The sequence below is a fragment of the Aspergillus aculeatinus genome (assembly GCF_003184765.1).
Source record: "Aspergillus aculeatinus CBS 121060 unplaced genomic scaffold BO66scaffold_7, whole genome shotgun sequence".
In the NCBI taxonomy this organism is placed as follows: domain Eukaryota; kingdom Fungi; phylum Ascomycota; class Eurotiomycetes; order Eurotiales; family Aspergillaceae; genus Aspergillus; species Aspergillus aculeatinus.
In genome coordinates this window covers 177,537-192,896 of record NW_020291476.1, presented here as the reverse complement: position 1 = coordinate 192,896, position 15,360 = coordinate 177,537, and the positions used below count along the sequence as shown (strand labels likewise).

The 15,360-nt window shown below is 53.1% G+C and overlaps 4 protein-coding genes across 4 annotated transcripts; 1 reads left to right on the top strand and 3 right to left on the bottom strand.

Moving 5' to 3' along the window:
* Positions 1-17: 17 nt before the first annotated feature.
* BO66DRAFT_426335 (putative HEAT repeat protein (DRIM)) lies at positions 18-7,979 on the bottom strand (the record flags this gene model as incomplete). The annotated part of the gene is made up of 2 exons (XM_025650283.1): positions 18-5,899; positions 5,960-7,979. 2 exons carry the CDS (start codon positions 7,977-7,979, stop codon positions 147-149), a joined length of 7,773 nt encoding a protein of 2,590 aa, XP_025507206.1. The 3' UTR covers positions 18-146.
* A 293-nt stretch (positions 7,980-8,272) lies between these two features.
* Positions 8,273-10,591, top strand: BO66DRAFT_388964 (CwfJ domain protein). Its single transcript, XM_025646686.1, has 2 exons — positions 8,273-8,482; positions 8,532-10,591. The coding sequence occupies exons 1-2, from the start codon at positions 8,469-8,471 to the stop codon at positions 10,255-10,257; spliced, it is 1,740 nt and encodes a 579-aa protein (XP_025507205.1). The 5' UTR covers positions 8,273-8,468; the 3' UTR covers positions 10,258-10,591.
* Positions 10,592-10,909: 318 nt separating this feature from the next.
* BO66DRAFT_221070 (uncharacterized protein) lies at positions 10,910-12,721 on the bottom strand. The gene is made up of 2 exons (XM_025642683.1): positions 12,371-12,721; positions 10,910-12,317 (listed from the first exon to the last, which is right to left on the bottom strand). The coding sequence occupies exons 1-2, from the start codon at positions 12,487-12,489 to the stop codon at positions 11,126-11,128; spliced, it is 1,311 nt and encodes a 436-aa protein (XP_025507204.1). The 5' UTR covers positions 12,490-12,721; the 3' UTR covers positions 10,910-11,125.
* A 1,512-nt stretch (positions 12,722-14,233) lies between these two features.
* BO66DRAFT_221067 (resistance to Congo red protein) lies at positions 14,234-15,107 on the bottom strand. The gene is made up of 3 exons (XM_025642682.1): positions 14,911-15,107; positions 14,694-14,807; positions 14,234-14,634 (listed from the first exon to the last, which is right to left on the bottom strand). Exons 1-3 carry the CDS (start codon positions 14,934-14,936, stop codon positions 14,328-14,330), a joined length of 447 nt encoding a protein of 148 aa, XP_025507203.1. The 5' UTR covers positions 14,937-15,107; the 3' UTR covers positions 14,234-14,327.
* Between the last annotated feature and the right edge of the window lie 253 nt (positions 15,108-15,360).

Below are 15,360 nucleotides of genomic sequence, written 5' to 3'. Positions count from 1 at the left end.
AAAAAGAAAATCATGTAAAATAATGTACTAGAACGAAAAAGAAAAGAAATCTCCTATCCTCACCGTCAACGCCGTGGACTTTTTATATGACAGCACCAGAAGATGAGAAAAAGGAAACAATTCGCTTAGCAAATCACCCACTCCTCTTACCAACCACGTCTCTTGCCGCGGTGCTCGGCTCCTCGTTCCTTGCGCTTCTCGCGCTTGCGGTCGTTCCTCCTCCTCTTGTCCTTCTCGTATCTCTCGGGTTCGGCAACCGCCTCGATGCGTCGCTTAACGCGTCTGCCTTCACGTCGCTCCTTGATTGCATCCTGGACTTCGCCCATCTGCTTCACGAACTCGGTGGTACCGAGCTTCTTCTGCAGAATATCGAGCACTTCGTGGCAGTTGGCCACCAGGGATTTGTACGACTCGCGGAACGCCTCGTCCGAGGAGCGGGGCGCCGGGATGGTGTTGTCCGTCATGTGCTGGAGAGGGAGCAGGATGACCGCGAGAGATCCGCTGAGCTGGTCAACCTCGAGATGGCGGCACAGCGAAGCGAGAAGACCGATGGCAGCGGTCTTGGGAATCAAGGACTCCGCCCGTGTGGTGATGAGCTCTCGGCGGAGAATGGAAGACGTCTGCTCGAAGATATACCGAATGGCAGGCTTGGACTTGGAAGAGGACGACCGCTGGGCTTCCTCCTCGTCATCTTCGTGCTCGCTGTCACTAGCGTCCGACTCTGCGTCCTTGCCACCCGACCGCGTGAACTCCAACCCGTTCTGAGCGCAGCAGCGACCCAGGAAAATAAGATTGCGGACGGATTGCATGGCAAGCTCCTCGCTGACTGCCGGGGTGTGGAGACAGCGCAAGCTGGCACGGATCAGCTGCAACATAGCATCTTTGTCGAGGGACAACCCCGTGGAACCAGCCAGCGGGATTGACGCGTAGCCATTGGTGGCGTTGAAGCGTGCGAGGTCCGCGAACCATGTACCAACCAGATTCGAGGCGCAGGTTTTGACCCAGGCGTGGGTGTAGAAGAGACTCTCGCGGACGGCAGCCCAGATCGGCGCACGCTCCGGGGAAAGCGCCAGAGCGGGGACGGTCTTGCAGAGCTTCGAGAAAAGCTGGAGAGCGAAGTACAGGGTCTGCCAATTCTCATTATCGTCGGCTTTGAGGACTGGCTGCATGATGGACGGCAAGATATCCAGAACGAATCGAGCCTCCTTGTCTTTCTCTGTCGCCTCGACTTCGAAGTAGATTCTCATGGCCTGTAGGCCAGTGCTGTTCAAGAGCATGTTTTCCGTCTGTTCTAGCCACGAGTGTAGAGGCGTAAGCATAGACTTCATCTGTTCCCTATCGGCCCTGGAATACAACTCGCCCAATAGGTGACCAGCCATCTCCCTGCACTCAGGCGCATCGTCATTCGACATCACAATGACCATGGGCAGGAAGAACGTGCTGACAATGTCTTGAGCCAGCTCATCGCCCGTCTTAGACAGCAACAAGTGAATGGCCTCCATGACTGATTGGCGCCCTTCTTGGTGCTTATATTCCAGGTTCTTGGCCAAGAAACTAAGCTGTTTGGTCCATCTGTTCTTGGCTTGCGGGTACTCAATCAAGAAGTGGACGTACGTGCCCCGTGCTAAATCACGAGCGGCGCGGGTCTGGTTGGTGACCATCATGGTAGCGATGCTATCAGCCAGTTCATACATTTCAGGCACCACAAACTTGCGAGACATCACTGCACGGACGAAGTTGAAGGCTATACCTTGACGGTCAGGCTCCTCAATATCTGAGTTGAGACGTTGGAGGAGATAGGCAAGGTGACCGTCCTTGATTTTGGTGCTCTTCCGTTCTCGTAGCATGGCCGTAATCAGTTTCAAGGACGCTTGCGCAGCCTCCGTATTGGTGCTCGGTGCCTCCTTGACGACCTTGACAGCTTCTGTGATATACACGTGATGATTGGCATCAATTTCCGGAATCGGAAGCTTGATGATTGTCGACAACAAGCGGAGAGCTGAAGTCTTAACTTCCTCATGTGCCTGGACCAGTGAGTCGCCGATGACAGGAATGAACCCAGCCAGGTTTCCGGGCGTGAGCAAGGAATTGTACTTGTTCAAGACAGTACGCAGGACATCGAGAGAGAAGCGCGTCAACTTGTAAAGATAAGAAGTCGTGCTTCCTTTCTTGTCGCTTCGCTTGTGGAACTTGAGGTCAATCAACAGATTTTCTTCCTGTGCCGATTTGACAGTCTTGTTCTCCGCTTGAATGGGTCCTTTGTACGTCTCCTTGATGATTTCGTAGCAAAACATCAGGATGTCGCGACTTTCCACTCCAGGGTTCCTCAAAAGACCCACGCCAATTCTTCGCAGTAGCTCGTCGACTTTCCTGATAATGTTGGAGTTGAGCTTCTCCAGAAGAAGCGATTGCAGAGGTCGGAGGAGCCTGGCAAGGTTGGGGACAGTAGCATTCTTTGCTAAGAGCTCCATCGAATCGTAGCTCTTGCTGCTCTTGACTTCCGTCATCTTGCTCACATACTCTTCTGCCTCCTTCTCCTGGCCCACAGCGCCAAACGTGTCGTCCATGATAATAGAGCCCAGTTCTGTCAGGCAGTCGTCCAGATCGCCCTGTTTGAACACGTCCGTCGTACCGACGAGTATAGAGTGAACGGTGAATGAAAGCACGTGACGCTGATAGCCCTTGGTCAAAGTGGTACGCAGTTCCTTCAGGATGTATCTGAGGTAACTAGGACCCAGCAGGAGTGCAATCTCATTGAGTGTCTTTCTAGCAGTGTCTCGTGAATCCTGAGCCTTACTCTTAAGAATGCTGCAAACATCCAAAAGAACTGGGGGCAAACGGATGGCCATATCTTCCTCAGGCAGCAACTTCAAAAGCTTGATGGTCGTGACCGCAGCTGGCAGACGTAGACTCATCTGCGCTTCATCCTTGTGGTGAATGAAGGTGGTCAACTGAGGGATGAAATTAGAAGTAAGCTCGTTCGCAACCTTTGCGGCTGAAGGGATGGTTCGTGCGAGAGTAGAGGTCGGCTCTGACGTCTCAAGACCGTCCATCCCACTCTGAGCAGCATCCTTGATAGCTTTATGCTGTTTCATGGCGTTGGTCAACGAGTCAGACATCTTACCAAGAAGTCTCAGAATGCTCTTCTCCAATTCCGACTTGCTTTGCATGTAGCCGCGATATCTCCGGAAGATGGCACGGAACTGGGGCCACTCCAATGATTCTGCCAGAGTGCCAATGGTATTCACAGCCTCGGCGGTCAAGTTGTGAGCCGCCTCATCGACCTCTTCGTCAAACACAAAGTGTTCATTGAGAGGAATGAAGATGGTGCTAATGTTGGACGCCTGGAGATTGCCCTTGGCTGCTTCGCCTGCCAAACGGCGCAGTGCACGCAGACGACGATGTTGTTGGATGTGCAGGACATTGTTGAAGAACGAGGCTTCTTCATCGTCACCCACAAGCAAGACATGCATGTCTTTCACAGTTGGGCGTTCAGGGTTCAGCTTGATGAAGTACCCGAGCGCAGCAACAAATTCGGCGCGGATAAGCTCTGACTTCTGGCGAACACCGGCCTGCAAAGCAGGGAACAAGATATCCGTTACAAGCACTTCCATTTCGTCTTTGTCATTGGGAAGAATGGCTCGCTCCATGAATCGCTTCAGGCCGAAAGCAGCACTCGTTCGGATTGCGAGTTCTTCCTCGTCTTTGACTTGATACAACACGTTGTAGAGCAGCGGGCGCCACTGCTTAGCGTCAAGCTTGTCCCACAAATTATCGTTGATTTCTCTGAACGCTTGCAGTCGGCGTTCGTAGTCGACTTCCAGCTTCTTTCTAGAGATGGAGTTCAAGTCCTCACAGAGACTAGCAACCTTGGTAAGATCAGAGTCGTGGGTGGCAAACGCCGTGAAGACTCTGGACAGAACCTCTCTGTTCGCATCGTCCCGGAAGTAATCGAAAAGGGACGAGATAGCCTCAAAAACGGCCTTGGTGAGCTCAAGATCCTCCTGGGTGTTGAATAAGGGTAGGAAATGCTCCAGGGAGCGCAGGAGGCCGGATTTCGTTTTAGGGGAGACTCTGTCGGGGGGTTGGCGGAGAAGATAGGTAGTGATGCTGATAAGGCTGTATGTCTCCTTCGAAGATTCGACGCAGGGCGAGATGAGAGAAAGAGTTTGAACACCCGAGACGAGCAAAGTACGGGAGGGGCCACGTTTGAGGAGCTGAGCCAAGTGAGACAGAATATGCTCAATATAAGGACCCAAAACCTGGGACCTAATCTCGTCCGCAGGAATATCACTCATGGTCTCGTTATCCTGAAGCGTCTTTCCGGTGGCCAGCCCGATCAAGGGATTCAAGACCTCATCCATGACGAAAGCCTTGACTTCATCTCGTGCGGAGTCGACACCAAGGATATCCACCACCTTCGTCAACAAGGCATCGTTGAATTTGGTGAGATAGAATGAAGATTTCGGGGAAGTAGCCCAGGTATGGAAGAGCTTGAGGAGACCGGATACACCCTGAGCGGTTTCAATGGCGAAATCTTCCAGTCTTGAATTGATCACCTCGTCAAAAATGATGCGAATGTAAGACAACCAGTCAAACTCGAGAGACATGGCAAAGATGAGGTCGAGACAGCGTATGCACGTGTAGCGAATATTACGCAGCACTGTCAGCTGCCGTTCTTCTTGCGGGCCTGCAGCCGACGCCGTCTGCGCCTTCTCAAGCCCCCGGCATGCTCGCACAAGACAATAAAGCACCACGTTCATAGATCTCTCCGCATAGGGGACCATTCGGTTTTGAAGTGTTTCGAAGACAGTTTCAATCATCTTCAGTAGACCCATTTGCTTCCTCGGACTAGCCAGAGATTGCTCGAAAGCTTGCTGCTCAATTTGACCATCGCGGACAAGACTGACATCGCTAAGAGGACCGAAGGAGACTTGCATGAAGACCTCGAATTCCTTATCAGGTAGCTGTGACAAGGTTCTCAAAATGGCCTTTCTCCGCCCCGTTTGCCCTGCCTGGCTAGAAGTCGCGCCGGCCTTCGAGATCATACGACCATACAATACACGGAGGAGAACAGGAACGAGCTCAGGCCGGTGTGCTTCCTCGATCAAGCTATCTTCACCACCAACGCGAACGAACACAGAAAGCTCATCCCTAAAGCGGTTTTCATCCATGATATTCATAAGATTCTCTTGGTAGGGGACTATACTTGGTGACTTCCAAGTAAAAAGAGCTTTGAGTGCACATTTTTGAATGTCAGAGTTACCATGGCAAAGCAATCCCAAAATAGCATCATGGATCTCGGGAGCCCTGTATAGAACACGAGGGTTGACGAATTGGCCAAGAAGCCTGAGGAATGCCAGACGATCGAGGAAACCCCAGGGGATGAAGTCTTCGTCCGAGGGACTCTCGTCGTCATCATGCGAAGCCCACTGGAGAAACAAGGGCGCGATTTGGCGGAATCGTTTCTCTGCGATGTTGGGTATGGCGTTCAGAACACGAAGAGCATGGGTTCGGGGAGAAGCTGGTAGTGCATCCGTAAAGGTATGATCCTTGCTGTACTCGTCCTCTAGCATTGAATCGGGTTGCTCAGGGCCTTGGAAGTATTTAGCGGATATATCTTCAATCCTGGCCGCGTTAAAGCACTGGAAATACCCAGACCGGTAGTCAGGGGTTTCTTCCTCTTGCTCATCCGCGCTCGTGTCCAAAGAGCCCCGTTCGAGGAGCCACTTCATGGCAAGATCCGAAATGATCTTCTCGCCCTCGGAATTCTCGCTCATTGATTTCAAGGCCTCCGCAGAATCGTCCCACAACGGAGTCATCTTCTTGGAAAAGAGTCCAAAACAGAAGTTGGGAATCAACCTAGCCATCCACCTGCGGGGGACCGCCTGTGGATAAGCTAGAGCAAGTTTACGCACTTGCATTGCCAAAACTCTATGGCTATGAAGCGTCAACTGACTCTCTTCAATCTCAATGGCCAGAGAGACCATCTCAGCATCGTCGCCCAACGCTTGAACCAGTTCTCTAAGGATCTTCAAAGACAATAACCTGAGTTTCTGGGACGGGCCGTTGAGATTTGTAATGAGCACATCCGCAAAGTCTTCGACAGCGGAGTCATCGAGGTCGATGTCTCCGTTCAGAGCCGAGAGATAGGCCAGCGTCGCTTCAAGGAACACAGGAAGACGAGAGTACGTTGCGGCTACTGCGCTGATCTGCTTCCAGAGAGAGCGGTCGAGTTTCTCGGACTGCAAGGCAAGTTCCACATATGCCTTGAAGCCTTGGCCCAAGTAGAATTTGGTTGTCGCAGACGTATCCACATTCTTCTTGTTCTTCTTCAAGGTGCGAAGCAGATGACCGTGCAAGGTTTGTACCATATCAGGCAACAAAGTCGGTTCCGTTGACAAAGACATCGCATTCGGGAGCTTAGAATATGCGTTGACAAGGCTCAGTTCGGTAGCATTGTGTGTGGGCTTGCTTAGTGTTTCCTTGACACGGGATTTCCACGTTGCAGGGCAGGTAATGTAACCAGGCTTCGAGGCTTCTGATGTAATGCAGCCAGCCTGGTTCAGTCGCAACAAGGCCAGGCAGAGCTCGTGCTCGTGCTCCTGCCACAATGTGTTGACGAATTTCTGGAAATAAGGCAGGACGACGCTATGAAATCTCTCGGGACCCCACTCCGAGAAGGTGGCACAAAACGGCAGGAAGAAGGATGAAAGTTTGTCGTTGGTCACAGCATCCATGAGTGAACGCATGTATGGCAACATCTCGTCCATTGGGGAGACTTGAAGTGCATATGCGACAGCAGTCAGAAGCTGCGGGGCAGCCTCAGCGTACGCCTCCGGCGCTTCTGCAGCCTTCTTGAGCAGACGAAGGAGGATATTATGAACAGGCTTCCAGACCTTGACTCGAGAACCCTTACGAGTGGCGATACACTGAAATATCAGGCGACAGCATGCGTTCGCATGTTGCTTGTCGGTCTTGGAGCAGGATGATTCGATGTAAGAGCGGACGGTATCCAGGATGGGTTCATAGGTCTCGGCCGTCGTATTGTGCATTATGTTGATAAGCAATCCGCAAGTGACGTCTAGCGCCAGACTGCTTTGTAGATCATCACCGGTGCAGATATGTTCCAGAATGCAAGTCAGGATATCAGTTCCGTTAGAGTGAATGCCATTCTTGACACCCTTGATGGCGTCGGAGAACATGGCCATAAGTCCGTCCTTGTAGATATCGACATTCTTGTCGTCACCGGCTGCTTGACGCAGATCCTCCAGTAGGAACGAGACCGCACGTTGAAGGGGAGTGGGATTCTTGTAATAGACCAGACCCGCCTTGCGGATAAGGAAGGACATGGACTCGGCGGCGAATCGGGCAACATGTGTCTTTTGTCGTTCCTTGCCGAGATAGGGAGTCATGATGCCCAACAGCTGCCGGAGGTCTGGGACCAAAAGTCGCGAAAGGAACTTGAAGATCCATGCCAAGCAGCTGAAGCTCCATTCGACAACTTCGACGTCAGTGTGGGTGGCTGCAACGGATGCGACGAGGGTAACGGCCGTGGCGAAGTGCTTCTCGAAGCGTACTCCCAGATCTCGTGCAAATTGGGCAAGAAGAGCCAAGAGTGGCTCTATCGACAACTGATCCCTCTTCTCGATGAACTCCACCAGCAGGTTCATAATCTTGTCCTCATGGTACAGGATCTGGGCCAGACTCTCGCACAGCGGGTTGACTCGACGGGCGAATTGTACGAAATTCTCGGACAGGTTCAACTCGACCCAGTGATCGAAGGCCGAACGGAAGTAGGAGGAGGTTTCGTCGCCTTCTTCACCGAAGCTGGGGCGGCGCACGCGATGGATGGGATCGATCTTGAGCTTTGCGACGCGCTGCGAAAACGGTTCGAATCGATGCGACTTTGTTGTCTCTGTGCCTCCCTTGACCCGCTTCACGGGCTTTGACCGCGAAGAAGACGACGCTGCTACCATCCTGACGTATGATGGTGACTGAAATAAGCAGCGCCGCTGTGTATATGAAGTTAACAATATCAAATTAATGGGGGACTGGTTCCATCACCGCCCCTCTTTGCCGTATAGACAAAAAAATTCATCGGTGCCGCAGCAACCTTGTTCCGGGTGCGGAGATTGTCTCTTTTAGCGCCGGGGTTAACAACTGGCAAGGCCTATCACGTGGGCCGCAGTGGGCCCAAGCTTCTTGCCGCTCCATTTTTGGCGATCCAGCCCAGTCTCAGCTCCAGGCTTCATTCCAATCATTTAATTCAATTCAATCTACAATAGTCGATTGCATTCATTGCGGGATTGGAGTAACAATTGAACAGCACCACCACATTACTTCTCCGACTCTCATTGCGCAAATCACAGATCACAAAAGGCTGGAGTCCATAGAACCCTGACTGAGTCCAGTGCGACTCCAATTGCGCCAGCCTCGATTCTTGCATCATAGTATCAAATCGCAACATGGCTTCCAAGATGTGAGTGCGCCAGCCACAGTCCTGTCACTTAGTCACTAACAGCTCCCAGAGTCGTCATCGGAGGTGTCAACTGTGAGCTCCAAGACGTCTTCACCAAACTTGCGAAGCTACATGTCAAGCAGAATTTCTCCTTCGCCATCATCGTCGGAGACCTTTTCGGCGACTGCTCGACGGAGCATGAGTTGGAGCAGATCTCGGCCCTGCTCTCAGGCAGCATCGCCGTACCCCTTCCAACATACTTCTCCCTGGGCAGCCGGCCACTTCCCACGCGAGTGATCGAGGCGATCGAGGCCAACGATGAAGTCTGCCCTAACCTGTACTTCCTGGGCCGCCGCGGCACCCTGAAGACCGCCGAGGGCATCCGCATCGTCACACTTGGGGGCAAGTTTTTGACAGACAACCAGGCCTCCTCCAACAAGTACCAACCCAGCTACACCGAATCCGACGCCCGCACCCTCCACGGCGCGCACTCCGCCGACATCCTCATCACCAACCAATGGCCCAAGGGAATCCGCACGGGCTCCACGGCACCCTTCCCCGAAGAAGCCGCGACGACGGCGCCCCCGGACGAAGTCCAATGTATCTCCGACCTCTGCGCGACGCTCAAACCGCGCTACCACCTTACCTCGACGCCGGACTTCTTCTTCGAGCGCGAACCCTTCTTCCACCTCCCCACCTCCGAGGACGACAACCCGGACACCAAGCCACTGACCCGCTTCATCAGCCTGGCCTCCTACCGCAAGGCCAGCAAACAGAAATGGATGTACGCCTTCACGCTGGACCCGAAAGCCGCCGCGCCGCTCACCGTCCCCGCCGGCGCAACCGCCTCCCCCTTCCCCGCACCCGCCCACCTCAAACGCAAGCCCCTCGACAGCCAACACGACAGCTTCCAACGCTTCGACCAGAGCCACAACCAGCAGCACGAGCACCGGCCCCGCAAACGGGCCCGCAACCACGGCGGCCTGCCACCCCCCGGCCCGGACCAATGCTTCTTCTGCCTCTCCAACCCCAACATCGCCACCCACCTCATCACCTCCATCGGCGAAGAGAGCTACCTGACCACCGCCAAGGGCCCACTCCCCACTGCCCGCACCTTCGCGCAGCACGACCTCAATTTCCCCGGCCACATGCTCATCATCCCCTTCACGCACACCCCGACCCTGCCCGCCATCACCGACGACTCCTCCCGCCGTGCCACCTACGCCGAGATGACCCGCTACCGCACCGCGCTGCACGCCATGCTCCAGCGCCGCGCCGCCGGCACCCTCGGCGCCGTCACCTGGGAGGTCAGCCGCGGGAACGGCATCCACGTGCACTGGCAGTTCCTGCCCGTGCCGGCGGCCCTCATCCAGCGGGGCCTCGTCGAGGCCGCCTTCAAGGTCGAGGCCGAGAACCTCAAATACCCGCGCTTCGAAGCCCCCACCGCCACCGCGGACCCCAGCAGCGAGCCCGGCGACTTCTTCCGGGTCTGGATCTGGAGTCCCTCTCCTGCTGACTCAGACAAACAAAACAACAACAACGACAACCCAGCAGAAAACCTTGAACCCCACGGAAAAACAACCACAACCACAACCACCGGCACCGACAAAACGATCCTCCTCCCCCTCGGCCTGGAGTTCCGGTTCGATCTCCAATTCGGCCGCCGGGTCATGGCCAAGTTGATGGAGTTGGAGAAGCGAATCGACTGGCGCAAGGATGTCCAGTCGCAGGAGCAGGAGGAGGCCGATGCGGTGGCCTTCAAGGAGGCGTTCAAGGAGTTTGATTTCACCTTATAGACCAAAAGCGAGGCAGAGGTCTAAGGAATTGGGAAGTAAAAAGCTGAAGGGCCTTTCTATTTTTTTGAGTCCACGCGCAAAATAGAAGTGTATTTTTACGGGGATTCACATCCCAATACCCAGTCAACTTATTTTGCGGATGGAGTTTGTCTCCGCATGTTATTCGACTATGCCGTGTGTATCATAGGGGATTTAGGTTGGCGGTACTCTGTAGTTGGATGACATTTACTCGGTGGCTAGCCAGATGTGGGAATGGTTACCTTGGCATGTATTACGAGATACCGTAGTGAGGACGAGACATCCAAGAGATAGCATGGGCCCAGGTGTGTCTGTGGCTTTGGACTCCTAACTCGCCGAACCATAGAACATCAAATATTAAGGCAGGACACAGGATGGTACGGCAGTAGCCATCCCACTTCATCAAACTGACAATCATAGATATTAAACATACATCATGCAGGATTCTGTCCGGGCGGGCCACATCGGACCAAGTATGATACAAGGGAAGGTATATACAAGGTCATGCACGGGCGAAATGAGAGGGGGCTTATAGTGTGGCATTCCGATGACAAGAAAGAGCAAGGGCCCTCTGATAGCCAAAGAGGGATGCAAGAAGCAGATACGCAGCGCAGGGCTGAGTCACTTTTCAGCGTGAAACTCGGCCTTGACTGCTTGCGTGGGGGAATGGGCTTGTCTAGAGGTTTTCAGATATCATGGTAGCTCCTATCCTTGTGTCAGGCGTTCTACCTAAATCTGTTCAGGTCATGTTGATTTGCGTCATAATGGCTTCGACATTTAGGGTCATCGGGAATTCTTGAAATGAATTTCAAAACACAGGCGGGTATCAATCCGTGGTCATAACGAAGCTTTAAACGTCCCGGTAAGAGTTGGGCACCGGCCTCCGTCCGCTCTGCAGGAGACTCGGGGGCCTGCCCGGGTCACTAGCTTCGTGAGGAGTCGGCGCGGCAGCGAAAGACGGTGGTGAGGGAGGTGTGACCGGGGAGACTCCCTGGTAAGGTATGTATTGACTGATCGCCGGGGAAGGTTGGCGGTACGGTACGGGCCGAGGGGCATTCATGGCCGATGAGAGGGCGGGAGCCGGAGATCGTGTTCGGTCCATTGGCATATATGGAGGGAGTGGGGTTTCCGATGGCATATAATAAGGCTGCGAATGCTCCGCTGGTGCATAAGCGGGCTGCGTGGTGTAGGTTGGAGCCGGTGACATCGTATGATACCGTTCTTCATGGGGAAAGACATGATTATAAGGCTGCTCATCGTATGGAGAAATGGGAGGAGGCGATCTGGGGCCATTGTGGTTGTACCCGTATGTGTTCTGAGCATCGTAGCCATGCGGGGTTTGCGCATTGTAGTCTTGAGGCCCGGGGTAGTGGCCAGGAATGTCTGTTCTGTCAAGGTGATGACCAGGAGTACCCGTCCTCTCTGGGTATTGCCCGGGCGTGCCGGTTCTAGCAGGATATTGACCAGGCGTGCCGGTCCGAATGGGATATTGACCAGGAGTACCAGCTCTAACTGGCGGAGGGCCCATGTAGCCTCCACCACCCACCCCTCCCCCATTCATTCTAGGCGCAGAAGGCATCCGACGAGGCTCGCGACTGACATGATTCATAGACTCCAACTCGACTGCCTCCACATGGGGGCCTGTATCTTCCACCCTCTTAGTCACAGCATTATCCCAGCTGGGCATGGCAGGCAACGCATCCTCGTTGAACTTCGACCCTGCAGGGCTCGTCGGGGCATCAAAGCGAGCGACTTCCGTTCCCCGATACACGGGCGGCGGCTGCGGAGCTTGATATGGAGACTTTACTGGCATCGGAGGCGGCATAGTCCCTGGCATAGCCCCCGGCATAGCTGGGGGTGGGTACGGATCGTCCAAGTGCTTAGCCTTGCGTTGCCTGTTTCGAGGCGACGGGCAGCACATTGAACAACATCCGCAACATCCTTTGCAGCATTGAATACCGCAGCATAGACAGTTGACAATACACGCAACGACGGACAGAACAATCAGCCCGCCGACGATGATAGCAGCAATGACAGGCCACCTAAGAACTCTGGTCAGTTTCTGGAAGTATTGTACTGTGTTCATATAACATACTTGCAGTAAGCCTTGGACATGCAACTATCCCAACTCGAGAAGGTAGAAGAGGCAGACTTGAGATCGCTGACTATATCTCGCGCCCACAATGGGGCGGGGACCGTATCCACCGGACTCATTATTATGGCCCTGGCAGTCCGTGTGCTCTAACCTTGCCGCTAGTCTATCCAAAAACACCCCACTCTTGTTCAAGGACCGGGTAAAACGAATGTGAACGGTCAAAGTGAAAGAGTCTGTTTTGTAAGCGTGTTCCTGACACGTCGGATGCGATCATGTAATTTGCAGCGTGATGATAACAAAAGGAGCGGTATCGACCCGGATAGCGATCGTGGGCGTCGTTTCGGAGTGATTGGGGTCGGAAATAACAACAATGCCGAAGAGTATGAATGAATGTATGCGTTGTTCATGTGTCCATCCGCTCCTTCGGTCTGGGTGCAATGAGTGACTCGGTTTGCGACTTTGCGCGATGCCGGATTTGCGCAAGGTGGAATCGAATGGTGTGTTTCAAAAGGGCACCGGATATGCAAAATCTGCATTCGCACAATGGCCCGATTGACGCGACAGTGTAATAAAGACTGGATGGATGGATAATGATCTTTGTTTCGAGTGTTGTGCGTGCGCTCAAAGAGCACTCACTGCCTTTAGGGGGAAGGAGGGAAAGGAACGATCAGATGTAGACTTTCAGGCACCTGCAAGGCATTGGTTTCCTTTCCAGGATTGGGAAGTAGGGAGCCGGATAGAACGAAAGGCGCCGCTAGGAAGTCCCTAAGCGACCGGGGGGAAGATGATTAGAAGCCAAAACGAAGGAGAAGAAGAGAAGGGAGGAGGAGGAGGCAGGGAGAGGAGTTGGATGAAGCGGAACGAAAGAGAGAAAGGAAGGAACTTCAGTTCAGTTCAGAGATCGGCGTTCCATTGAGTGCGGAGAGAACAACCATCAACCATCAACCGATCAAACACCACAAACCTCGTATTTGCGGCCCCATCTCGCCCTTATCACTATCTAGTAGACTAAGTAAAGTCAACTAACTCGACTGACTTGCACTTGAAACTGTCGTTTCCCCCCTTCCTCGGTCGCACTCCACCAGTGTCGATCGAAACGAAGGTGAAACCCCCTCATTGGCAGTCGCAGGGCCCACTGAACCTCCGTGGCATCATGTACTCAAGTACTTTGGTAAATTACCATCATACTGACTAACAGTCTACGTACCTTATAAAAACTACAAAAGGAGATTACCTAGTATAACCCTGTCTTGAGCTGATCGAGTTTCTTCAGACTTCGAATCAGAAACTAGGAAATATGATTGTGAAGCGCGGGGGAGACCCCAAGGCAGAGCAATGGCAGAACTCGGCTGCCTAACCCATGCATGGCCTGCGGTGCTCTCTTGTTCTCTCTCCCCTTGAACTCCCAAACCAAAATAAGTTCCCAGAAATGGACAAGATAGGCAGCATCGGCAAAATCGACAGGGCTATCTTGATTTGATCCCAGATCCACTGCGCAACACATGGTCTCTCAGGGGTTCATTTATATGCATTAAATATGAAGCGATATTGGTGTGGGAGACATGCCACGGCGAAGAAGCAGGAGGACCGTATGACACAAGTAAAAATAATAGGTGCAATGGAAGGTATCGAAACGTCATGCAAACCAGGCTCCCAATAGTGACAAGAAAAAAGAAAGAAAGAAAAAAAAAAGAAACCATAGATCAACACCCCCGACAAAGTCATTAAAATACGAGTAGGGAATAGGGAATACAACACAAAGATACTCATGAGTCCCGTCACACATTTTGCTCGTAACAGCCTCTCCTCGAGTTGGTCGCGAGGTGAAGGGCGACATATTCCAGTGGCGCGACGGAAACCAACCGACTGGACGATTATTTCAACGGCCGATCAAGAGACTCCTTGAGAATAGACATAGTGTTTCATTTCGTTGGTTGGAAAGCAAAGGCAGGTGAGATTAGACCTTGGAGGCCGGAGGAGGACCCGGCGGGGGTTGATATACACGTTCGCCACCATTGTGGTAGGCATTCTGTGGCTGTTGCAGTTCAATGCCCGTTTGCTGCTGGCCCCCGAAGTAGCCATACTGAGGATGAGGAGAGTATTGTGGCGGCGGGGCAGGCTGGTAGTAGGGGTCTGCGTAGTACGGTTGTCCAGGCTGTTGCTGTTGCTGCGATTGCTGAAAGGTCGGCGGAGGCCCCGCGAGCCATGCGGTGCCGGGATGAGGACGAAGGCCTTGTCTGCGCCGACGGCGAGCATTGAAACAACTGCCAAAATAATTAGTCTTCTGACTTGTTCTTGCGCAAGGGGCTAGGGGATAACATACGCGAAGAGGAAAAAGACAAGTAAAGCTACTCCAACAATGACAGCGAAGGCGATCCATCGACCCCAATCGTACCAGCTATTGCCATCGCAGACATAGCCATTATATGTCTCCCGGCTAGATAGTTGTTAGGAATTTTAAGAAAATCTTGTGGATCCATGGCGTACATCCATTTAAGATGTGAATGTAGCCGATACCATGGTGTGTTGAGTTTACATACCAATCTCGACGTAGCAGGACACCCATGGTGGCTGAACCTCTCGATGCGAGGCGATACTCTGGGGAAGGCGGCGGAGGATGACGTCGATCAGCAGGCGTAGAGAATTGACGAAACGAGTGCAAGATGAGTTAAGATGGACTGATGTCGAATCAAACGGGTTTGAGAGAGGTTTGGGCAAGCAAAGAAACTTGGGCCAGGAACAATGTAAAGGGAGAGAAGAAGAGAGTGAGAAGTGAGTTAAGTGAGTGAAGAAGTTCTTCTTGGGGCGGGTACCAGAAGGCAGCAGCCAAAAGTTGAGTGAAAGGAACTGCACGGCTAGTAAGAGTAAGTGGTTTAACTAGTCTATTGGGTAGGGCTGTGGCCTGTGGCTAAAAGAAGTGGGTTCCTCCGTTTAGTGTAAGGAATTGGAACTTATCAACTGTTTTCAGGATGGCTTGGGGGGGGGGGGGG

What these genes read in the sequence shown, in the direction of transcription:
- BO66DRAFT_221070 (XM_025642683.1), bottom strand. Translation starts at nt 12,489, where the DNA reads ATGAGTCCGGTGGATACGGTCCCCGCCCCATTGTGGGCGCGAGATATA. An exon ending in ATGTCCAAGGCTTACTGCAA is followed by an intron (nt 12,318 to 12,370) that starts GTATGTTATATG and finishes CAGAGTTCTTAG; the next exon opens with GTGGCCTGTCATTGCTGCTA.
- BO66DRAFT_221067 (XM_025642682.1), bottom strand. Translation starts at nt 14,936, where the DNA reads ATGGGTGTCCTGCTACGTCGAGATTG. An exon ending in GTCCTGCTACGTCGAGATTG is followed by an intron (nt 14,808 to 14,910) that starts GTATGTAAACTC and finishes ACAACTATCTAG; the next exon opens with CCGGGAGACATATAATGGCT. An exon ending in CTTGTCTTTTTCCTCTTCGC is followed by an intron (nt 14,635 to 14,693) that starts GTATGTTATCCC and finishes TTATTTTGGCAG; the next exon opens with TTGTTTCAATGCTCGCCGTC.